We start from the raw sequence: 26022 nt of genomic DNA, 5'->3' as shown, positions 1-26022 counted from the left end.
CAAGGCAGAAATGCCCAGCTGTGTCAAGAGCTTTAGCAAGAGCTTTTGCTTTCTTTGGTGCTGGAGAATCCAGTCATGAGCAAAGCTGGAGGGGAGGAGTCCTTGTTTCGCCATGTGCCTTATGGAATAGCCAGCCATAAGACTAAGGAGTGCAACTCCCAAATCTCAGCAAAGTGACTTTACCCCTGTTTGCTTCTACCTGTAATTGTGAATAGCACGTGCTCCCTAGGAGATTCCTGCGTGGAGAAGCAAAAGGGACCATAACCTGCAGATGCCACTATGTATTTTCTGAAGCAATGGATCATCTTTTGCCAGATGCTGATGGGTTAAAAACTGTGTCCTGAAAGGGGGTAAATCCAAAAATGTTTTTTGATGCATGTCTGGGGCTCTTCCCCTTTTTCTCTCTGTCTCCCTCCACTTGCATACGGCAGATGCTTTGCTTTGTATGTAGGACTAATAAATTAAGTGAAGCAGAGACTTGGCTCTGTTCAGTGGAGGGATGAACTAAACAGTCTCTTGAGTGCCTTCCTGCCCTATTATCAGTGATTTTGCTGTTGTGATTAGGACACTGGTAGGGTATGATTGAAGAGAAACGGTATTTTATCACTGAGCAGTGCTGTGGTGACTTGGTGGTGAGACTGGAACTATATACAGTGGAAAAGTGGTAGCCTGACTGTTGGAGTTTTAGGGCAAAATTAGTGATTACTTAAATACAGACACCATACTCTTGACAGCTATATAAGCTATTTTTTGGGAGGAAAATGTGTTTATAATTTATAGTCAACATTTCAGTTAGAAATGTGGACTTCTTTTTTTTTTTTTTTTTTAAATCTCAGAACCTCTAGCTCATGAGTACTTCAATTTAAAAATCAAATTATCTCCCCCTTTGCTTTTCCTTGTGCGGAGACTTCTAAAAGGGGAAGATGAAGGGATGGCTTCAGTAATCTGAGTAAACCTACCCCACCTTGGATGAAAATACTTCTTTTCTGAAATGCAACGTGCCTGTTAAGCTCCTGCTCTCAGACTCTCTCTCTTGCATCCTCACATGCTCATGCCATGTCTTCACGGATAATAAAAACACATGCAGAATCAGGTCCTTCTTGAAGTGAGTTGTGAATTATTAATCTTCTAATTGCAGCAAATGCAGGATTACGGGGTGCTTGGTGCTTGCTAGGAACGTTTAAACAAATTTATTGTATATTACTGGCATCCCAGTCTTTTCCAGTGCTTGTATGTAGCTGAATGTGCTCAAATGAGTTAGTCGTTAGTATACCCAGTCTTCAGTCTTGCACATTGTCAGGTTGAGGTGTGACCTGCTCGGTTGCTAGTTGGATGGTGCTGCCAAAGCTTGCAGTTGTGAGCTCCATGGGAGCAAGGCTCCGCAGTTGAGAGCTCAGCCACGGAGTGAAGGTTATGTAGCCAAAACTGCAGAAATAAAAATGAGTTTAAACTGAACCGTGAAGAGCTTGAAAATGGAAATCTGAAAGTGGTTAGCTTTCAGACGCTGAACATGAAAATACTGCTGTAAAACTGACCTAGCAACAAATGAGAAGCTATATACAAATTCACCTACTCTGGACACTATAAAGGAACTTTTGGTTTAAATAAGACATCTAAAAATATTTCCTGCATGTCATAGAAACTGTTCTTGTAAAGATAATCTGCAAAAATATTTTGAAATGTTTTTAATAAGATGTTAGGACAGAGTCTGTATAGTTTTGTTTGTTTTTTTTAAATTTTTTTAAAGTACTTCTCTGTGGTTTGAATTTTGTACTTGGCTATTTTATATGGCTGCTATTTATAGTTGTAATAGAATGTATATCTAATCCGGGTATTCATTCCATAGGATATTTGGGGATTAGTAACACATGGATGTATGGCACAAATGGGGTCATACTTACTGATGGACTCTGTAGTGTGTCAGTAGTAACAACGAAGCATGAGAGGAGTGGGTTCTTTGGGACCACTGGGTTTTCTTCTTTATACTGTGTGTATTGTGCTTGTTTAATTCTCTCCTTTGAAACCTCTTGTATAATGCTTTTTTTAAATTGTAAAAGTTGAAGAAGAATAAGGAGATTGAAGTGGTTTGTATATATAGTTATGTTTTCACGACTAATCTTGCAAATGTGTGTGGGGAGGTATGGTAATGGTTGTCTTTTATTGTGGAAAGAGATGAACATTTGAGATTATTTTTTGCTTTTGGGTTTGTTTTTTTTTTTTACCTCTTCTTTGTTATTGTACAAACTGGAATGCAGTCCAGAATGGTGCTGTACTCTCCCTGGAAAGTGGTACGGCCTTAACCAGAGCATATTCCCATCTCTAGTCTGTCCATTGACTTCAGTAGATCTTTGTATTGGACCCTCAGCAAAACCCATGGGAATTCACAACTTAATGCTATGTAGGATCAGAAACTAAGCTGCTTGGTTTCTTTCATGTATGAATGCCGTGATGTGGTATTTGCCTTTCTAACCACACAGAGGAAGAATGTTTTAAATTAAACAAACAAAGCCATTTTCATTAAAATGCTCGGTGTTTCATTTAAATGTCATGAAAACATTTGTGTCTGTATTTGGGCCTGATCCTCTGTTCCTTATTTAATTCAGGCGATGTTTTACACAAGTGAGATCTGACCCACAGATCCTTGAAGTCTGTCAGACTTAGGGGGTAGTTTCAACTGCTTCTTCTCAAGAAGCTTTAGGCTGAAAAAGGAAAGCAGCTGCAGAAGAAGGAGCAATGGTGGAGAAGCTGGGACCTTACCTTGTGATGCTCTAAACAAAGAATGCTTTTGGTACGCTGGCATCTACAGTTAGCTATCTGCATCGCGATGAACCCAGTGAAGTTCGGCAGAAACGTCTATCAGCAATCTAGCGGAGCCTGCCAGATATGCAGTGTCCAAAAAATGCTGGACATAGGGATAGAGTCGCTGGAGCGCTGACCTGTAAGTCAGGGACTTTAGGAAGCACCCAGCTCCTGCGGAGGTGCTGAGTAGTTGCTTTCCACGTGCTAATGGTGCCTTGTGATTCCTGGATGAACTTGCAATAACTGTACGTGAGAACTTTTACTGCTTTACTGAGTAGCTGAAGCAAAATATAGTGCCTGAGGCATAACCTTTTATTGTTCATAATGTCTTTGTGTGGTTTGATTGCATTTTTGTATGAGCTTTAAAAGCTATTTTTGTTTCTCATTTGATTTAAGGCAGTCCTCTTCTATCCTGAAGGAAGAAATCCAGGTGAAGAAAAATCATGCCTTTGTTTAGTAAATCGCACAAAAACCCTGCTGAGATTGTGAAAATTCTGAAAGAAAACATGGCCATATTGGAAAAACAAGAAAAAAAGACAGACAAGGTATGAGGTAATGTTGTAGAAGACCAATATGGGTTTTATGCTGGGGAAACAGTAGAATAAAGGGAATAAAATTGTGTCCGCTGACTGCCCTGGCTTTGCAAGCGCTTGCAAATGTAAGTATCTTTGTGTTTGAACAGTCGTGCTGAAATCAGGGGGCTTTTGCATAAGTAAAGTAGAAGAAATCTGGGGGTCAAAAAGAAAATGTTGAGATCCAGGAGCCTCAGCCAAAATGAAGGATGATCTCCTACTACTTCAAATAGTAATGCATCTAACAAAACAGCTTGGAATGCTGTTTGAAAACTATTACACCATTAACTGTTTTAGCAGGATAACAAATGGGACTGCCAATTAATGTGTAGGTACCCACAGAGCAAAACTTACTTCTGATGAACACTGTTCGCATAAACCAGCAAACCTGTATGTATTCAGATGTATATAAAAGAGATCTCACTCTATCAATCCTTTCCAATCTTCTGTGTGCTAGTGTTTCCTAAATGAGCTGCGCTACTCCTAATTATAGAGCTAGGTTTTTGCTAATGCTATTGCTCTCCTCTAACTCTGCGACACAGACCTGAGTTACTTTTGCCACTCTTCCAGTGGCCAGTTGAGAAGATGCACCCCAGCATACAAAATGCTCCCAATTAGGAATTTGTGCTTACATAAAATCAAATAATTTAACTTTTTTTTTTTTGCATCTGAGACTCTGGCCCTCTATATTATTACCATAGTAGAAGTATATGATTTTAATTAACAACAAACTAATTTTAGGTTAAAACTGAATGTCAGTGGAAACAGAAATAGCTGTAAGTGACATTAACACAGTTTTTGTGCAGCTGATGTTTGTGTGTGCATCTTGTGCTTCCCCTACCTTGTGCAGGAGCCCGTATTAGAATGAACCCAGCCCAAAAGGTAAGCACAGAGCCCTTCGTGCCCTTAGCGAAATCCTCTTGAAACTTTTCGGTTCAAAGCAAGTAGCTCAGAGTGTTAATTATGTAAGATCTGTCACACAGATTTCAGGGAGGCCTCTGGTATTTGATGTCTCATGCTGAAATACCTTCGGTTAACTGAAAAGCACTGAAAGAATTTGACTCTGAACTAAAACTTAAAATAAGTAACTAAATAAACCAACAGAGTCTGCCTTCCCCTGCTGAATTAATCCTTCGGAGCCTGATTAAAGAAGACGTTCAAAGCAGAAGCTCTAGACTTGGGTTTCTTTTTGATTTGCTTTGCAGTATGACTCCTCTGGGTTGTGGTTTTGAGGATTTTTGGCTTTGAGCTGGTTTGTTTATTTGGGTGTCAGTGACAAAGGAGGAGAAATTCAGACTTCTTAGAAAATTGAGAACTCGATGTAAATTTTTCATAAAAGTCAGAACAGCTGGTGTGTGTTTTCCTCACAAAGCAGAAGATACGGGAGCATTCCCCTGGTGTATTAGGATAAAAACAGCTAATTTAATGATGACGCTTATTTTATAGGAGGAGGTTGGGTTTCAGTATTTTCTGCTGTACTTTATTGCAATGGGATGGCGGCTGTTCCTAGGGTGAATGTGGGTGATTGGGGAGAGGAGGGAGGGGGGAGAAGGCAGTCGCTTCAGCAGCCAGGCAGAAAGTGAAGAAAGCAGCCTTTTTTTGGACGGTATTTACACATATGCTTTATGTGGCTCGTTGACTTAGGACTTTGTGCTGCGATGTAGACGAAGCACATAGGGCCTTTCTCCCTTCAGAAGGGAAGATGTGAGACTCCTCAGTAACGCAGACTTTCATCTGAAGTGTTGCACTGAGCTGTCCTGAAATAAACACTTATTAAAGAAAATAGCCGAATTAATTCTCCTGAGTTCAGGGAAGTAAATCATAAGGAATATCTTTAGTACTGCGACAACGATAAACTTTAAAAAATGGCAGAAAAAATGACTCTTGCAAAAACAATCACCCCATCACATCTCTTACTATCCATGCAGGTTTGTGGGCTTAGTAAAACCATTTTTAAGTGGTGTTTGCATTTTGAATTGGAGAAGAAAAGATGATGGGGAGACCTTCAATGGCACACAGGTTTTCAAAACTTACTCACCTAGTAATACTAATGAATAACATCTTGTCTTTTCATGAGTATGATCAGAGAAATTTAACTGAAAATGAAAGCAAAGAAAAACAAAGCACAGTGCTGCACTCTGTGCTCTTCAAAATCTGGCAAGGTTTTTAAATTTACCTCCAATTTGATTTCCAAAGGGGGATGAAATGTGTCAAACGTTCATAAAAGGACCCAGAGGTCTGGCTCCTGCAAGAGCCACAGGTATTGGATATCCCAGAGCTGGTTTTGGACCCTGTGGGCCTATGAACGCAGAAGTTTGGGAATCAGGGCTCTCCAGTTTTTCAGATTTCTGGCTCCTTGTCGTCTTCCATGTGAACTGAAGAGGTGCTGTTTTGCCTCACCATAAACCTGAGGTTCCCGGGATTTCTGGGGTATGACTCCACAGCATCCCTGATTTTGCTCGCATGCAGAATAGCTTCCAACTAGGACTTGCCTCAGATGCTTAAACAAGAAGATTTATCCTGTGACAATTGAGCTGTTATTGTAGCACAGCCAGTGTGGTATGTGGGCTGAGACAGCTAAAAGCTGCTAATACAGCCGGAATTGGCAGAGAAGTGTGGCAAAGCCTAAATTAACTGCAGGGCTAGCGGAGAACCTCCTCATTTCTTTTCCCAGCTGAGAAATCGTAAGTACGAGGTGAAGACGCCCTGGGAAGCTGGGGGGGGCGCGAGGTCGGACAGGGAAAGGCTTGACGCTTCTAATACAACTTTGTGCAACTTTCTGCAGGAACCATCTGTGCCTTGGAGGGGCTGTTTTTAGATAATGCAGAAATGATCATTCCTACCAAGCTATGCAGTAGGCACGTAGAGGGAGCTTTACAGCAGATCAGTTAAGACTTTCTGAGTAATGGAAAGAGGCGGGAGGATACAACTTGATAGATAGGATGCAGAGAAGCCACTTGTAAGTATAAAGACAATTATACATCTTTTCTGAGACACGTTTCCATGTACATACATAATATACAGAAGTTTTCACTCTTAATGATGCTTTTTGTTAGTCATAGAATAGGACGTAGTCAGACTCTGACTGTACTCTATTGACTGTGCTAGCATCTGTCGTCTTAGATAAGGATTGAATTTGACCCAGTTCCTTCATTTTTTTTTTTTTAAACACTCTCAACTTAAAAAGAGGCTAAGTTTGAATGTTTGGTTCTTACTTTTATTTTACGGGTGGGTTTGCTTGCTTGCTTGCTTGCATGGATGTATGTGTGCTTAAAGCTTTGGCATTTTCTCAGCTACGTTCTGATGGTTGATAGACGACAGGTTGAGAAGTGCCACCACATGTGGCTCCTTTTACTCTGAAGTGCTCTTTCTAATACTTTCTTTTTAAAAACTTTTAAAAACAACATCTATTTTAAAGAAGGTATTGCAGCACTGGCAAATGAAGTGTAACAATTGGACGATTAAGTAGGGTAAGACAGAGCTGGAAAAGTAGACTAAAGCCTTCTTTATCAAGCATCCTCCTCTCTTCCAACATCTGAAATAAATAACGTGTTCTTGTGGCATGTACAGTTGCTGACATCCTATTCAGGCTTTGATGCAGTGAAGAACAGTTAATTACATTTTATTACAGAATTCTATAAGTGCCATAAAAAGTTAATCTCGGTCATGTAAAGCCAAACTGTGCTTGGATTTAATGAGAAATACCCATTCTGGAATCAACTAGAAAAGCGAGGAATACCTAGGAAATGAAGCCTTCAGAGCTTAGACTCTCTTCCTTCTTTCTGGCATGAACTCCTGTAGAGATTTGTTGAACCTGAGGAACAATGGACAGTATGTGACATGCTGGTCCTACTGCTTCATTTATTACTGATATGCTGCCACGTTTTTTGTTGATGGATGTTGTAGAAGAACATTAATAGATAGGATGCCTGACCCATCTCACAAAAAAAGGGGGGTGACATCCTGACTTCTCAAAGTCTTGTGTTCAGCCGCTGAGTCCAGTCAGCACAAAGCAGTGCAGGTGGCATCCAGTATGTCACTGAAGGATGTCCTTGAACACATCACCCTCTCACTGCTTACCAAACACCTCTGGGTGCGGCACCCATGAGTCAGTGCCATCTGCAGTGCCTACAGGTTTGGTAACATTTTCTGAACCCGCTCTGTGACAAAAGCCTTCGAAGTGTCACAGGCTTTTAATTTAGAATAGCAAATGGATCTGGGGTTGGTTGAAACTTGGGCCTAATCTCTGTGCTTGGCCTAGATGGGCTGAAAGATTTGCATTTTCTGGCATAGCTGGTTCAAGACTTGGGTTTGTCGTGGAAGCTGAACCCAAGTGAGTTAGAGCTGGTTCAGGGCACCATGCTGAATGTTGTCGTGGCAAGCAGAACCGCAGGCTGCAACGCCCTCAGTCAGTGTTCAGAAACATAGTGAAGCTAGTTGTACAATAACCTGAAGTGTCTCGCTTCTTCCCCTTTCATTTAAATATATCTAACGAGACTGCTTGTTTGGGTAGGTCACTGTAATCTGCCCTCTGTTTCGTCTCTGTGTACTGTAACAAATTTGGTACTGTTTAGAAGGGTCAGGAGAGCAGCCTTTAAATAAAGCTACACTTAAAAGACTTAAGATTTCCAGAACAAATATTTATGTCAATAAATCCTGCTTTTTTACATAGCAACAATGAAACCATTATCAGCTCCTGTTCACCTTGCTCAGTCCCGTGCTGATAAAGCAGCTGGGGACGGGTGTGTGAGATGAGGTGTGTGCGGAGGATGTGATGTGCATTTGCATGGAAGAACGGTTGTGTGACTACTGTGAACGCGAATACCCACGGATGCGATTCTGCAGCTGCCAAAGTCAGTTGCAAAATTGCCTTCAACTTCATTGCTGCATTCTGAAACTGAGGGAGTGAGATAAGAAGGGCTTGGCACCCCTTCCTTCTAGCTCTGCATGTCCTGGGGTTTTGTGGAGCGTTTCATGTTTCAGCTTCCCCATTCTGCGAAGGCCTGTTACTGCTCTACAGATGGGAGAAACTCCAGATACTATCAGGTGCTGGTGCCAAGAGTTTAAAACCTGTCTCTTCTGTTTGCCTTTTTTTTTTTATTTTTAAGGGCCTTACAACCTTTAGTTCTGTCTTAAGTGCAGGATTAACAGTGGGAAAGGAATTTATGTCCAGGTGGGGCAAACCTGTCTCTTCCATTTAATCATACATCCTTTTAGAAGGCGTTTCCCTGTTGTGCCTGCTTGGCCAAATTTTCTTTGCCAGCTTCCTTGAGTACTAGGCCATAATATTTTGCTAAATGACAGAGTTCATGCCTCCTAATCCAAAATGTCCACAATTTGTTCCTATATATCCATTTAGCATGAAATTGTACCAAGAATAAATCAGTTGGGATGATCCTGAAGCTACATAGATGTTGGATTCAGATTCTGCTAATGGCTCTTCTTGGGAGTCCTTACAGTTGCATGCAGAGAAAGTTGTGTTGGCACTTTTCTTTTAGGAGGAAAATCGGTTTGAATCACACAGTGCAAATATTTTTAAGCAAGACTGTGAGCTAAAACAAGACAAAGACAAAGCCAAACCAAGGAGCCTTATGGCTTTGGTTGTAATGTATAGCATGGAGTACTGGCAGTTCACTGAGTCACATTGGAGTATTTAACATCATGCTGGCAGGCATCTGTGTGTGATACTGTCTGCTGCTGTGTAAGATAGCAACAGTTTAGAAAGATATTTTTGCCCTGGAAATATGCTAGGTACACAAACAGAAGCTGTACAATCCTCTTCACCATATTCTTATGAATAATTGAGGATTTCTTGATCACTATGCAGATGCCAGATGTCAGGCATCCTGTATTTTTCTTATGTATATTTGGTATCTGAGTTTGGAAAGGTGGAAAAAGTTCATGCAATCTGTTTTTTCTTATATTAAGTTCCCGGATGAATAAAAGTAAGAATAAGCCCTTCTGACCTGTAACATCTGTGTGAAACCTCTAACCTGTTGGTGAAACAGAGGTAAAATAGAGACAACCCACTGAGAGCTTTGAAAAGTTGGAGTTCAGGTGTAGGAGCTCGGACTGTTGATTATTCAAGGCCTGATACTTTTCCCCTTATGGTTTTTGTAATCTTCCTTGGAGAGGAGTAGAAAAGTGCAATGAATCTACATTGCGTAACAGGAGATCCATCTCTCTGTCTCTCTGGCAAGCACCACAGGTCTGGATCATGAGCACTTAATATCGGCGCTTTTAAGATAAATGTGAAATTGCCGTAAGTAGCTAAGGAGAGGGGAAGGGCAAGGATTGTCAGTAGAGGTAACTTTTATTAAGCCAGTTGGAATAGGTAGAAATTTAAGTTGCTGAAGTTGGGGACTCTTTGTGGTGTGCTAATAGGGTTTTTCAAGAACTGCCTTTATGAAATTTTGATTTCTGAAGCAGAAGATCTTTGTTTATTTTGCTATATCATGCACAAGCAGTGTTGGAGATAAAACAGCTTAGCTTTTGAGTACGGTAAGTCCCAACTCATATAATTATGGAAATAAAATTTCAGCTTTCTGCATGAACAACAGATAAGACCTCTGTTGTAGCCTTCCATGCTACTCTTTAAAATCTCTCTGGAAGATTTTAAAAGAAAAGAAAAATTTTTAGACTTGGAGGATTTACTTGTACTCCCTTAATGAAAAAAACAAGAAAATCCTTATGGAACTGTCTTGTATAATTGTGGAATATAGAGAAAAATTTAACTGTTTTGCAGCATTCCTTAATAATGCTAAATTACTGCCTTAAGAACATTGTCATGCTCTTTGGCCCTCCTGTAGAGATCAGACCAAAAAAAAAAAGATAAAAAATTAGATAAAATCAGAAATTGTCTTCTAGACCTGGCAAAGCAAGTTAAACTGAAGAACCCAATATTAGCATTGTCGGCAAGGAAGATCAACACTGGAGTACGGAAATATTTCATATAGGCATAGTAATGTTACTCATTCTTTAATAAAGACTGGACCTTTGCAACAAAATCAGCTGGTCTTCACATGTGCGTTACGCTGTGGAGAGGAGAGTTGTGAGGTCTTTCAGGGAAGATTTCTTTCCATCATTTATCAGCAGTCCTGGTCAGCCGGGGAGGTCCCAGCTGACTGGAAATTAGCTAATGTGACACCCATCTACAAGAAGGGTCGGAAGGAGGATCCGGGGAACTACAGGCCTGTCAGCCTGACCTTGGTGCCAGGGAAGGTCATGGAGCAGATCATCCCGAGTGCCATCATGAGGGGTCAGGCCCAGCCAGCATGGGTTTATGAAAGGGAGATCCTGTTTCACTAACCTGGTCTCCTTCTATGACAAGGTGACCCGCTTGGTGGATGAGGGGAAGGCTGTGGATGTTGTCTGCTTGGACTTCAGTAAGGCCTTTGACACTGTCTCCCACAGCACTCTCCTGGAGAAGCTGGCTGCTCACGGCTTGGATGGGTGCACTCTGTGCCAGGTTAAAAACTGGCTGGATGGCCGAGCCCAGAGAGTGGTGGTGAATGGAGCCAAATCCAGTTGGCAGCCAGTCATGAGTGGTGTTCCCCAGGGCTCAGTACTGGGGCCGGTCCTGTTCAATATCTTCATTGATGATCTGGATGAGGGGAGTGAGTGCACCCTCAGTAAGTTTGCAGACGACACCAAGTTGGGTGGGAGTGTCGATCTGCTGGAGGGTAGGAAGGCCCTGCAGAGGGACCTGGACAGGCTGGATCATTGAACTGGGGCCAACTGCATGAGATTCAACAAGGCTAAGTGCCGGGTCCTGCACTTGGGTCACAACAACCCCATGCAACGCTACAGGCTGGGGGAGGAGTGGCTGGAGAGCTGCCTGGCAGAAAAGGACCTGGGGGTGTTGGTCAACAGCCAGCTGAATATGAGCCAGCAGTGTGCCCAGGTGGCCAAGAGCGCCAATGGCATCCTGGCTTGTATCAAGAATAGTGTGGCCAGCAGGACCAGGGAGGTGATAGTGCCCCTGTACTCAGCATTGGTGAGGCCGCACCTCGAGTACTGTGTTCAGTTTTGGGCCCCTCACTCCAAGAAGGACATCGAGGTGCTGGAGCGTGTCCAGAGGAGGGCAGCGAAGTTGGTGAAGGGTCTAGAGCACAAGTCTTAGGAGGAGCAGCTGAGGGAACTGGGGTTGTTTAGCCTGGAGAAGAGGAGGCTGAGGGGAGACCTTATGGCTCTCTGCAACTACCTGAAAGGAGGTTGTAGCCAGGTGGGGGTCAGTCTCTTCTCCCTAGTAACGAGTGATAGAATGAGAGGAAACGGCCTCAAGCTGCGCCAAGGGAGGTTTAGGTTAGACATTAGGAAAAACTTCTTTGCCGAGAGGGTGGTCAAGCATTGGAACAGGCTGCCCAGGGAAGTGGTACAATCACAGTTCCTGGAAGTACTCAAAAAATGTGTGGATGTGGTGCTTAGGGACATGGTTTAGAAGTGGACCAGGCAGTTAACTTAACAAGTTGGACTCAATGATCTCAGAGGTCCTTTCCAACCTTAACGATTCTATGATTCTATGATTTTTTTTTTTTCCATATAGAATTTCAGGGAATAATGTCTTCATAAGCTCCTTTCTTTGTGTTATGATCCCATTAAGTCAGCGATGACGACTTCGATCTATGAGGAAAACAAGCTTGAGACCAAGTATCTTCAACTCATAAAGTTTCCAGCTCTTGTTGTTGAAGCCGTTGGTAGGTTTGGAGAGACACATTAATGCTGACGAACTCCCAACTTTCTAAGCAGGGGTGACTGAGCGTGTTTATAAGTTAACTTAGAGAAGTTATATAAGCTTATCTATACTGCCACTTCTCAAGCTCCAAGGCTATTGTACATCATCTAGTCCAGTAAGGTTAGCAAAGTAATCCAAGAATTGTTAGATTTCAACGTTTACACAAAATGTTATATTTCAAAATGGACCCAGAAACCTCTTGTGGGTTGCCAGCCACTATAAATTATGTTCTGCGGGTAAAGAGTTATTTCTTGTTGGAAATAACTTGTTAGTCCTGTGTTGGGCCAAAGTAGAGAAGAAATGGTCAGTACAGGTTGTGGTCTCCTTCACTCCCCTTACCCAGCTATTACAAATCAACCTTGTAACTCATTTGTGACTTACGCACGTACCCACCCTGAATTTTAGTGTTCTGCGGTGGAATTGAATCCTCCCAAGTCTGGACGTTGTGAACTGAGATGCCTGTAGACTAGAAACCTGTGAGTTGCTCCAGGAGGTCAACATCCTGACATCTGGGCAGTGACAGCAACGCTAACGTTAAATTGATGTGTGTGCTGGGAATCAGCTTGTATTTCATCTTGTGCTTTGTTGTCCTTGTCTACAACTTTAATTCATATGTAATACATACAAGCCGTTCTGTTTAGGATTCTGTGTTCAGTTATCTCCTCTCCTTCTTTTTTTCCCTCTGCTCACACCGGCTTCTCTAAATATAATGGCATAAATTCAGTCATGATACAGAGGACTCACAGCTAGAGGACAGAAAGACAATCTTCTGGAAAGAAGATTGTGCTTAATTGCAAGAATGAGACAAATGGCTTAAAGTGCTTAGATATTTCATGAAACGTTTTCTTTTGCTCTATAACTTGTGCTGAAGTGAGAATTGCAGCACTTCGCTATTGTTGCTGTTGCCACTGATGGAAAATAAATAGCAGTATGGAAATCATAACAGACTTTGGAGTTTCTTTCAAATCTCTCTTTTTTTGTCACTGAAATTCTGTTTGTGGCATCGTTGGGGGGAAGGGTGTCTTGCTGAGGTTTTTGTTGTTCTTTGCAAATTTTCCTAAAGGGGGTCAGGACCAGTCTGGCTTCTTACGACAAGCTGTTCTGCAGCTACGTTTCTGTCATCTCGTATTTTCCATGTATTCGAGTGAATTTATTTGCTTTGTTGTTTGTTTTGGACGGATCTTGGGTCTTTGGATCTTGGAATGTCTTTTTTTTTTTTTTTTTTTCTCCTGAGTAAGTTTCCATCCCAGAAACAGTGCTTATGTACTTAGGGTATTATTCTAAAACTGCTGTAAGATTAAGTGGAAATGTCAAAGTGGAGGCTAGAAGTGGCTGTTAATTTAAGAATCTGTGTTCGGGATTATGTTTTTCCTCCAGATAGATTATGAGGGATAGGCACAGAAGAGCGGTCCTTAGATTTGACCAGGAATAGCTTTTGGTGGCAGGCTGAATGTCAAGCCACAGACTATCCAGAGGATGTGAAGGGGGAGGAAGTCAAACAAGAAATGTAAATTGCATGTAGAAAAGCTGGGAAGATGAGCGGCTGGGATGGCAGATGATGAGAGAAATACAGCTGTGGTGCCCAGTTCTGCCCATCAACACCGCAGTGTTCTGTAGTTTCTTTTTCTCCTGCAGCGCTTTACTTTTTGGCCTCCTTTTTGAGAATTAAACCTAAAGCTGAGTCTTGAAGACATTTTTCTACATATCAGAAAGGACTACTTATACTTGAAAGGAAAGGTATTAATTATTTTTTTTTAACCACAGAATGCCAGAGATATTCACACCCTGCCCAGCAGAATGGGTGAAAAGCCAAAAATGTATGGGTTTTTCCTTTGATATGAAAATATTTGCACAGTTCTGATAAAGATTTAGAGCCTTAGTTTCCAAGATAGCACCCCTGTTGTTAATCCCATCTGTACTCTGTGGGATATCTCTAGTGACATACCACTAACATTGGAGGTAAAAATAGGCTCTTTTGCTGAGCGATGGTAAGAAACAACAAGCCTTCTGCTGTGGTTAAAGTTATCACATAGTCATATTCATTTACATGCTGCTCATGCTGACCTATCTCAACTCACAGAAAACTGAGAGTAGGTACAAACAGCTTCGGGGAGAACATTTCTTTATGTTGTGCAAAATCAATGCTTGAATCTTCCAGGTAGATGCAATGTGAAAGTGGCTTTTTATTCTTTTTTTTTTTTTTTTTTTTTTTTTTTAGGATTTCTAGGCGTTTTCAAAGATTTTTATTCACTAATGTGAATAAAATTTGTGATTTAAATTAGTATTAAAGTGTTGGGAGATCAGCAGCAGTTGAGAGATGCCTCTCCGGAGCACTGTGGGGTTATTTGATGCAGATTGATGGGGTGGTATTTGAAAGCACGACATTTTTCCTTTCAGTTTATGAGAGATGTATTGAAATTATTGATCTGGCTTTGAACATCCGTTAATGTCCAGTTAGCTTTTGCAAATGACTCTTGGGTTTTCTGTGTGTGTCTTGATTTCAGCCCCACCCCCGCTAAGCTAACGAAACGCTAATTTCAAATAAATGTTTTGCAATATAGATGTGAAATGCTGTCCTACCTTCAGCATCTTTAACCATCTTGCCTGGCACTTTGCTGTCATTCTGAGCTTTGCTTTCAAACCTGTCCTTTCCTTCCTTCCCACTCCCTGCCAAAAAATCCAACCAGCCTTGCTGCAGGTTACACGTGTATTAAATATACCCTGACCCAGAAAGAGCCATTGCTGCCATAGCCCCATGGCTAGAGCAGGTGCGATTTAAAACACACACACACACACACACACACATATGAAAAAATAACTGCTTTGCTTCACGGAGTCTTTATTTATACAAAGCGGAGCAAACCTGGGAGAAGAGCATCAGCTAGAGCTGCTGCACTGTGGCCAGCAGTCGTTTCCCTTGGGAAGTGGGATGTTATCGTTCACATCTGATTTAAACCTGTTGACTGCCACAAACGCTAAGCTGTTACCTGTTTATATGTGTTTGTCTTTCATTTTCCTGTTGTAAGCTCTCTGGTCAAGCTATTCTGCAAGGTAATTCCTGATCTGTTCTCTACATTGGGTACCTGAAACATTGCACAGAATTAGTATACGCTAGGTGGGAGCAAAAGATGAAAGACTTAGTTCACTTGTTGGCAGCTGTGGAGCTTTACTAAAGCAAATTCTTTAATTTAATTAATTTCCCAACCTGAGACTGAAGTGTCTGTGTGCTCAGTAGGCAAATCCCTTGTGGAAGATGCTGGCTCAAACCACACACGATGAGGAGAAAAAGGCGGTGGCAATGCAAAGCTGGCAGGGGTATAAGGATTTATTTGGGTTAACAGTAGAGGAGCGGGGATGGTCCATCAGCAAGCAGGTGATGGGGAAGCAGCACAGCGGCCACCCTGCCGACTGGAGGAGCCGGCCGGTTCGGTACCTCCGTCTGGCGCCTCTCACCCCGTGGGTGTTAATGGAACCACTGGGGAGGACGGGGGGAGCGATGCTGAAAGTCCTGCCACTTCTGCAGGGCAGCGCCTGTCTCCAAACCTGTAAAGGATCTTGCTGATGCTGGTTGGTAATTGCACTCCTGCCCCTATTTCATGCCCGTGGTCTGTAAGTAATGGCATGCTGTGTTTAAATTGAATATATTTGTGTGCTTGTGTAGAACCTGCAGGATCTGGTGTGGATGTTCCAGCCTCAGTGATTACATAAAGTTATTAAAACCATTTTACAACACATAATGATCATCATAGGTACAGTTAGAAGCTTTTGTTTTGAACTGCTTGTCTTTTAAAATAAAACTTTTTTTTTTTCTTTTCTGTTTTCTTTTTTTAAACAAAACCCTTATCTGCTGGTGAACAGGCATCGGAGGAAGTGTCAAAATCTCTGCAAGCAATGAAGGAAATTCTGTGTGGGACCACAGACAAGGAGCCACCTACAGAAATCGTGGCTCAGCTGGCGCAAGAGCTATATAACAGTGGCCTTCTAGTGACGCTTATTGCCAACCTGCAGCTGATAGATTTTGAGGTAGGTCAGCGTCCATAAACCTTTTCATCTCCTTGGTCTCAGCGTTGTCAGTGAGTAGAGCTGTATTTTTCGGAAGTCTAGATAATTCTATTGCATTTGAAACTGTTTTTCACATGCTGAAGAAAGTAGCTGCTGTAGATTGGTCAGAGTCCTGGTAGAAGTGCTTATACGCTGGAAGTAATGATTTGGGTTTTTTTATCAAAACGAAAAACAATAAAGAAATATTGCCACGTGTATCCAAGCAAGATAGGAAATGATGCTGAGAATACTGTCTGTGACCGACCTTATAAGCTACAGTGATGAACCTCTTTGGGACAGTGCAACTAGAGCCAACTGCCATCTCTGAAGTGTGTCCGATTTAGAAGGGGTCCAGGGACATGGAATAAAAATAATTGGAAGCATGGGAAAAATCTCATGTGAAAAAGACTGCAAAACTTTAGGATGGTTTAGTTGAGAGGAAAGGAGTTGAAAAAGGTGTTAAGAACTGACAGCAGGTGGCAAGGTAGATTGGGTTGCCCCCACTTAATTCTTTGGATTAAAAGAAGAAAGGAATAGAATTTTTTTTCCAGCAGAAAGATTAATATGAATATATATGTATATATAAATTATTTAATTTTATATATTTTTATAAAATTATTTTTATTTTTATATATTTATATATTATATTTTCGATGTTATTATATAAAATATTTATATATTTTCTATTATTTATAATATTTATATATTTTATATATTTATATATAAAATTATATATTCTATGGAACTCCTTGCCAGTTTTGTTGTTAAGGCCAAAAGCTTAGTAGACAACTACTAAGACAACTGAACTTGCTTATAAATAATAAGAAGAGTTATGGTAGAAAAGACTGCAGTAGTTCAGGATAAATATAAACCCTTTTAACTGACCTTTGATTAGTATGGACTGGGAAGAAACTTCGTCACTGGCAGGTCATTATAGTATTCCTGTGGTCTACAGTCAGCCGGGATAGCGGTCCCCAGGGACTGCTGTTATGAGTCCTGTGATTTCTATGGCTGCCGGACGCTGGTGAATCATCACAAGTGTCCGAGCATCTCCGAGCAGTGAGAAGTCTCAGCTCCCAGGAACCTCCACCGCTGAGGTCTGTAGCAGGAGCAGTGCCCAATGTATAGGGCAGGGCGGCCACTGAATTTAAAAATCAGCTCCCTGGAGAGATCGTCTGATGCTCTCAGAGCCACCTTTTGTGGGAGTTACTTTCTTGTGGAAGTTTTCTCCCCTTATTGAAGTTATTTGTTGTTACTTTACTTTTCTTTCTATTTTGTAAATGAATGAAAGGGAGGAACGGTGGGAAACTTTTATGTTTTCTTTTTCCCCCTCTTCCCCCCACCCCCAGTAAAGCCAGGATTCAAGGGACTAATTTATTTATTTTGTATTAATTTTTGAAAATGTTGTTAGTGGAGTTCTGTCACTCTTCCTCAGGTCTTAAGTTCAGGAGATTTTTTTTTTTTTTTATGCTAGAATTTATTGAGATCCTTTCATTGTGTCCCTGCCACCCCTGGTTACTGTTAAATGTCTTAATTACAAAAAAAAAAAAAAAATCCCAACAACCCAAAACCCTAAAAATCCAGTAATGTTTGTTTGTTTTTAAGAAAAAAGGAGAGGGGGGAGGAGAAGATACTGTTAGCAAATGCACCACAGAAGGGAAACTACTGCATTTTTTTTAGTTACCTGACAGTCTGTATTGCTTTTGTCAGACAAAAAATTCTGTATGGACAAAATGAACCCACAGGCTTCAAATGCAGGCACTGAATGAAATACCCAATCTGTTGCTGAATTACCGTTGTTGCAAACAATTCTAATAACTCTTATTGCAAAATAGATTTTTCCATGATAAAACCTTTTCAATCACTTAGCAAAGCTGTTATACATACTCTTTTGGCAAAACAGTAGAAACGAAATGTCATTGAACAAGAGGATAGTAAGAGCCTGTGCTGCTTTGTCTTCATATTCCCATTGACTTTTTCAGTTTATCAACTTTTCTGCTTCCATTTTGTTATATTGGTGGCCACAGCTGGCATTTAGGTTTCTTTGTTAAACAAGCAATTTGATCACTTCATAACACGTGAATTAATTTTTTGATCTGTATGGAATAGTAGAAAGCAAAATCATAAATTACTTGAAAATGTGATTTCTGAAGGGAATAGTGTTTATGTAGGTTACTTTGTTTTGTCCTGACTCCCTGTCTCCTCCTCACCAACTCACTGCCCACTTTGATCCCAGTTTTGCACAGCTGCGCTTCTCTTTGAAGATATGTTTTCAAAGACTTCATGAAACTTGATGGCTGTTTAGAGGAGCGAGACCAGAGTTAATGCCCCCACCAAGAAAAAGGCCGAAGCACAGACTCAAGTCCTGTCCCATTTGTGTTTCATCTGCCAGTACACTACCAGCACGTGTGGCTGGGGGCGGGCGGGCGTGCGTGTAGGGGAGACTTGCATATATCCATCACACGTCTGTAGAAAACACAGGTTTATTGCTTCTGCCACTCAAGAAACAAGATATAATTTTGGTGATGGTATTGTTATGAAGCACTAAAGTTAGGTTTGGGCAGGAGCCCAGAATCAAGATCAGACTGGATTGTTTGAAATTTAAAATATGAAGTTTATTGTTGAACTTTAAGAACTGAAGAAAGTGTTCATACAGAAAAAGTCAACTGAAAAAATAGACGTTACTAACTGCGTGTAAGCCTAAAGGTTCACAAGCTGTAAAGCCACTAAAAGAGGCAGTAAATAGCCAGAAGCCCAGGACTGGTGACATTAGCAGCTCTCCCTTACTTTGTCTTGAAATGAGCTAAATTATAGTATAGGTATCATGCAATTTGTTATTTATATAATGGCATCCTTTGCAGTTTTTTTTGTTGTTGTCTAGCCACTTTCTCTTCATGCTGCCTTATCTTGTGCTTCAGTGGCCATATGTATTTCATTATAAGGCAAAACTGAATCACAGATCCAAGTAAGAAGCATTGCAAAAGTATTCCTACAATTTTTATAGATGTCTGGTGGTGAGGGAAGTCTGCCTTGGTTCCCTCCTATCTGCCTCCATTCCCTCCAGGAAAACCCAGAGAGACCAACTTCTCTGGCTTTCACCATCGCTGATCTCTAGAAAATTGGATATAATTGGATATATATATATATATATATATATATATATGTATATCTCCTCTCTGCTATTGGATATAATGCTGCAGTGCACCTAATATTAAGTAACTAATATAAAATCTGGCATAGCAGAGAGGATCACTTAATTTTTGGCCATTTTCACCTGGCCCTTTCAACAGCTCTTCTCTGTCTGGATCGTTTTCGTCTTGGAGTAACTGCTGAAGCCACTGGGGATCACAGGATTCCAGGCATACGTTACGGGTGTTGTAAAGATAGGGAAGAATGGGATGACTTTATAAAGAATTAGCCTAATTAAAAGAATGTCCAAGGGTCAAAAGTGTTGCAGACAAAGGCAGATGGACTGGCCTGCTCTGATTTGATTCTCCTATTTAATTCCCTGAGTCCCCGAGTCTCCAAGCCAGCTGGGTTGGAACGAGTAGGAAAGGAGAATATTTTGTGTTTCTCAGCAGTGATTTATTTGTAGAGGTGAAACCAGGGAATTTCCCTCTGTGTGAAACTGTCTGCTCCTTGGCTTCAAATGTTCAATAAGTTCTCCGCCAAGGAATGTTTGTCCTCTCGAGACAGATCAATGTGCATGTACAGATTATAAGTAACCTTTTGCTTTAGCTTGCCCTGTGCATAGTGACCCGCTGTTGACTCAGTGCCTTGGTTACTGGTCATTAGTGCAGCAGTCTCCCCCCTTCCATTAATTTCACAAATCAATTTGTCTCCTGTGGCCAGGGGAGAAAGCGGTGGGGGAGGAAGAGGACTTCTAATGCAAGATGTATTGGCAAACCCTGTGGCTGAATAGAACATAATTTGGAAGGGCCTTCTGAAAAGCTGTTTGCACGGGGAGGCGTTCGAAGACAAAACGTGATTGTGCAGATGTGTGTATATAGGAGAAAATTAGGATAAAGCGAAGGATCTTAGTTGTGACTGGTGCAGAGACATGTACGTGATGCAGCCTTTCTATCAGTAGTAATTATTTCATTCTTCATGATGAAATAATGGGCGCAGTTTTAAATTTAACCCTGATTTTCAAAAGTGCAATCACACATGGCGTTGATTGCATATGACTAATGAAAAGCTTTAGCTTTGTAAGTCTAGGCTGTGGGGCTATGTACTTGGTACTAGCTTGACAGCTTAAATTTGGAGGCTGTGGGAGCAATAGTACAAACATTGCAAAAACACATTTAGCTCAGGATAGTGGCTTGCTTTTTTGGTACTTAAATGTTGCTATTTAAGATAGCCAGGGACTTGCTTGACAGAATAAGGGGGATGCACATCTTCATTTAGAAAGCGAGAGGTGTAAATGGGAGTGGGGGGATCGGTAGTCTTCAGAGCCACCCAACAGAAGAAGCCTTCGTGTGATGTTGAAGAAACAGCAAGTGTGAGGTGGTGGGACTGTGGAGAGCCCAAAAAGAGACCGACCTTTTCTTGTTTTCAATTTCATTTCTACTTTAGAGATTATAGTAAATGGTCATTTGTTCATGTTTTTTCCAGCTGAAGATATATTTTGCTTCTTTAACAGGGCAAAAAGGACGTTTCCCAGATATTTAACAACATCTTGAGAAGACAAATCGGCACACGCAGCCCTACTGTGGAATACATTAGTGCCCATCCACATATCCTATTCATGCTTCTAAAAGGGTGGGTGCTTTAAGCTGATTTTCATTAAAGAGCATTGCCTGGACCATGCTGGCATTGCAGTTGATCTACTTTCTTACTTTTAGTTTAAAAAAAAAAGGATTTTCAGATTTTGTTCCAGATTCCTTATTTTGTTTCTTTCATATTGACTTTCTTTCTACTTAACTGTATGTTTTTTAATGACTGGATTATTTTATTTGGCTGTTATTTCTTCAGCAAACTTCATGTTGGAATAATTATGTGCTGATTGTTTTTGACTTCTCCCCACGTGACCTGTACTTCGGTTCTTGCCCTAACTCTTGTGTGTCTTTGTTGATGACTGCTGACTTTCATTTAGACTTTTTTGCATTGCAGGAGTGACTTACAGTGGTGTCTATAAATAACTGGAGTCAAATGCTGGACCACCATGTGGTAGAACAGAGAGAAGCAAAAATGCATAAAAAGAATAGTTGTGTCTGTGGGGCAGACTTCTTCAATGCTTGTAGCCACATGTGAACTTCACCTTTAAATTAATTCAGTAATGAACTCCATGACTTTCAGCATTAAATCTTTTTTTTTTTTTTTTGTCTTTTAATCTTTGAGGGAGTCAGTGCTCAACTGTAACCCGGTGGTTCCCAAGGTAAGTTGGCCAAGGAGGGGGAGTAGACTGCTGTGTGGAGAGGACATCAGCTGTAGTTGCATTCAGGGGTGCACAAGTGTTGGCCTAAAACTCTTGAGGTTTCTGTCCCCTTTACTTTTGGCCAAAAGCACCTTCCATTCGGTGAGAAGCTTTGCTTTTCCAGCCCTTGAAGTCTACTGTTTTCTGCTCAGTTTTCTGTGGTTTGCTAAACCACAGATGCCAAAGAAGCCAAAACGTCAGGATTTTTTTTTATTTTTTCCCTAAGGAAAGGAGAATATATGTGATTGGGATTAAAGAACTGATGTAGAAATAAGTGCATTTATTAGCTGATCAGTATGAAGCAACGTGGACTCTCATAGTAGTTATATGGTCACACTAGCAACAGCCATTCAAAAACATGACGTAAAGCCTTTTAAACTAATGGTTCTTAAGAGAATGATTTTTTTTTAAATGTCTTTCTTCCCCTTGAGGCTTAAGATTTGCGTTTTTACCATTTGCTCCACAGCCAGAGTTAGGAAAATACTTAAGTACCATCTAAGGTTTGTGCATGACAAGGCTGCAGCCCCAAGGGTAAAATCCTCTTCAGCCTCCCCCTGCTCCCAGGGGCAGACCAGAGCTAGAAGAGAGACAGGCGCGGGAGTCCTCTAAAATAGTTATTTCCTTCAAAATTGGCCACATTCCAGCACAGCTGAGCAGGGAAAAAAATAACCGAGAGAACTAGTCAGTACCAGGGATTTCAAGAAGAAGCTTGTGGTTGACCGTGGTGGCAAAGCTCTTGGTTGCTGCAGTAGGAAGAGGTGTGGACTCGCTGCCTTCCTCGCAGGCAGGGTGGTGGGGAGCCCGGGCAGGTGGCTGGGCTGCGCTAGGTCTTGCTCTTACAAGTATAGTGATTTGTCGTGATTTAGCTTTAATTTTGAAACTCTTGACTTGTTTTGTGTTACTGAACGCCAGCTTCCTCACAAAGTAAACCAATAAGCTGGTTAAATAGATTTTGGTTTCATTTGTTCATTAAAATTCACTATTTATATGAACCTCAAACTAGTTGTTTCAGGACAGTGATGATGATAATTGTCTCAGTCGTCGTTAAGTTGTACAACTGTTTGCAATTTCATGTATAGATACAATCGTTTTCCTCCCTCTTCTCTGTCTTTGCTTTTGCAATCTCCTCCTCACTTTTTCACTCATTTTGTTTTGCACATTGCGCATGTATCGCTACCATATGTCTGGGCTTTATTTAAAGCTGAAAAATATTTTTGGATCACGGCCCAGATATTCTTTGGCATCTGTAACAACCAAGAATATTAAGATGATAGTAAAGATTTTATGTTATGCATATGTACTGCTGACAGACATTTTACTGTAGGTGACCTGAGCCAGTGGATGTATTTAAATGGCATCACTTAGGTCCTTTTTTGGAGATTGCCGCTGTGTGCAGCAGCGTGTCCATGTTCGTCTGGTCCTCAGGCTCCTTGTTCTTGATTTCTTGGCTATCTCTTTGGAGCACTGCACTGTATCAGAATTGCCATTTCTGGAGTTTCTTGTTAGAAAGTGCTCTTAAATTCAGCAGCAGCAGTCCAGAAGACAGTCCTATCCAAGCCCTGACGGTATCTGAGCAGCTGCTGCAGAACAGCGTAATGGTGTCAAACGCAGTGCTGCCTTACCTGCCTGTGTCCTGCTGCCAGGACTGTCTAAAAATGATACTTAAAATACGCGCCTAAAGCAAGGGTAGGGCCCCAAACACGCAGCTTGCCGTGCGCAGGCAGAGTGCGGGGCTTGTGTGCAATCAGCTGTGAGACTGGGAAACACGCCCTTCATGTTAGACACCACCACTTCAAAACGTGAGTTGCGGATGAAGTTAATTGAAATATATGATACCAAAATCTGATTAAAGGAAAGGAAAGTGGATTTTGCTGGCTTGTACCATTCAGTGTTTTTTATATGGCATTATTTGGAGGGAAAAAAAAAATTCAACCATGACTATAAAAGAAACAGCCTGGGTCTATTGTGAAGGCTTGTCATTGTTTTACTTGTATTGGATGCAAAATTTCCCAACCACATCAACAAAAGGTTGCTTTTTCATTGCATAATGTGAGCTCTGTTGAGTGGGAAGGATCCTGAATCAGAGCTCCCGCCCGGTGTTTCCTGCCTAATACTCCAGCGGCACTGCCAGCTTGAGATAACTGTTCTTACCTTTTAGGCTTCATTTTACTTGTTGGCTACTTCCTTCCAGCTTGTCAGCTTCAGAAAAACATACAGCACATAGTTCACTACTTTTTTTGTTCTTTTTTTTTTTGTAGGTTAATTGACCTTCCTGCTGCATGAGGACTTGCTTTAATAGTGTCTTATTTTCTGTGTGTGCAGGCTTTATGTATGAATACAATTTCAGATGAATACAATGTCTGGTGTACATAGAATACTGGATATATTCGGGCCAAATTTTTCTCCGGTGTCAGCATATTGCATTAGCCCAGAAATAACTTTTGTCCTTTGTAATTTAAAATATTTTTGCTCTAGTACCGTGACTGTAGAGGACTTGAAGTTTGTGGCATTTGCATTGTTTCTCACAAGTGACAAATTTATAAGCTCCTTTGTGAATATATATGATGCCACATGCTATCTAATGTACTCAGTAACTGCCCCAATCTGTTTTGTGATGATCTCTTCATATCACAGTGCAGTTAAAGCTTTAATGTTATATTGGCTAAAGTTGCAGAATTCCCCTTGAGTTTATCCAAGGATAAACTCAAGCTATAGAAGTTAGTGTAAAATCAGATCAGGATATAGCTGTTTGTCAAGACCTCGTGCCTCTCAGGCTCGATGCCTTCCTCATCTGCCTGTGCTCCCTACCTTGTACCATCTTCTGCCCTAGCCGCACAAGTATGATTCCCTTTGCGCTGAGATGTGTCTCTGTTCTCAGTCTTGCCTCTTTCAGCCTCCACACTAAATATTTTGAAATATTTCAAGTCCATTATTTCCTTTTCTGGTTGCCCCTGGTAGTCAGTATGTGGGCGTTTCTTTAGGTTGTAAGCTCATCTGAACACAGGAGAACTCTGTATTTTTTTTCTGCTGCAGGAGTATGTCAGCACAGAGCACTAATTGCTCATTAGAAGTGATTTTGAAGCACATCTCTCTCATTCCTGCCTGGTGGCTTTGCATGTAAGTGTGGGTGCAGAGAACATGCCAGTTATGACCAGGCAGCCCGTAAACTTCTTCCAGGCATATTCCAGGAGCCAAACCCAACTTCCCTCGCCTATGTGAACAGCCAAAGGTCCATAACCCGCTTCCAGATAATGGAGCATTTGACTAAGAATGATTCTGTTGATACTTGTGTTTTAAAAAGTTATTGTGCTGGAAACAATGTAATTTGCTTTTATTCCAACCAAAATATTCCGTAGCCAACTATGAAATATTTTCCTGGCTGCACTCCTAGGAGCAACTCCGCCTCTTTTTTGCTTGAAAATTAGTATTCCTGTTGATGGAGTCGAGGAGAGGTACGCCTCAACAGAAAACATCAGCGAATCTCTGTTGTCTAAAGAGTTATAAATTCACGTTTGCAAATGTTTCCCAAAAGGAAACAAACAGGGGCTTGAGTGCCTGCATTTCCTTGAGGGTGGGAAGTTTCATTTGCCTGTTTGGAATAGCAATTCATTTTTCATTAAACCAACTATTGTCGACATCAGGTTGAAGTATGCAGCTCTGGTATGCTCGCAAAACACTACCGTTCTTTTAAATTGCAAGCTGGTGGTAAATTTGAGGGCCCACTCACTTACAGCACAGATGGCATTTTGTGCTTTTCTTCTTTTTTCTCCTCTTTTGGCCTAGTGATAGGAATTAATTGTGCAAAGGAAAAACGATGCTGATAAGCTCCGGGTGATAATACACAGTTCTGATATAGTATAGCCAGCTCATTGAAACAGAGCGTGCTTTCTGTCCCCTTGGACTTCACCGCTTTCACATGACTGAAGATTGCTGGAAGAAGTTACTTTTAAGTCCTTCCTGACTGTTGGATTTCATCCTTTCTTTTTTTTGTTTTAAATTGTGTTTCTAACAGTTTTGTTTCAGATTAATTTCAGCTTTAAAGAAATCAAGACTTTATAGAAATAGAAAATGATCTGAATTGCCTCCCCCCTCCCTCCTTCTCCAAGATTGAGCAGTGTGCTGACTCCTGCCTATGGCAATGTGTGTGCCACAATCGGATTGTAACTTGAGGAACACATACTTGTCTCCTGAACAAAGTCGTAGCCTCTGCAGAGGAGGAATGGAGCAGAATTCCTCCTAAACTGCAAAAAAGATCTTCAGAGCTACAGAAAGCTTGTGCAGACTGCCTGGACAGGCTCTTCCTACCATCCTCGTTAGACATTAATATTCTAGAGCAATGTTCTCTAGAAGAGGAGTGGGAGGTGGTGGATGGTCATGAGGTGTTCTGTTTTTCTTGGATAAACTGAGGAGCTCAGAAGTAAATCTGAAAAGGGACATTGTTATATTGTATGGGCTTTGCT

The 26022-nt window shown here is 41.2% G+C and overlaps 1 protein-coding gene across 3 annotated transcripts in view; it reads left to right on the top strand.

The window, feature by feature from the left end:
- Nucleotides 1-26022, top strand: part of CAB39L (calcium binding protein 39 like) — a 67155-nt gene that overhangs the window by 24323 nt on the left and 16810 nt on the right. For all 3 annotated transcript variants that reach the window (XM_087756609.1, XM_087756608.1, XM_009463082.2), the window contains 3 exons: nt 3196-3344; nt 15964-16128; nt 20789-20907. In XM_087756609.1, the coding sequence (XP_087612735.1) occupies nt 3243-3344; nt 15964-16128; nt 20789-20907 (386 nt within the window). In that variant the 5' untranslated portion in view covers nt 3196-3242. The remainder of the gene's footprint in view (nt 1-3195; nt 3345-15963; nt 16129-20788; nt 20908-26022) is intronic.

This window comes from Nipponia nippon, unplaced genomic scaffold (assembly GCF_047370975.1).
Source record: "Nipponia nippon isolate SJK-2023a ecotype South Korea unplaced genomic scaffold, ASM4737097v1 scaffold_2, whole genome shotgun sequence".
Lineage (NCBI taxonomy): Eukaryota > Metazoa > Chordata > Aves > Pelecaniformes > Threskiornithidae > Nipponia > Nipponia nippon.
Note: the sequence above shows the minus strand (reverse complement) of the source record. Positions and strands in the feature narration are given on the sequence as shown.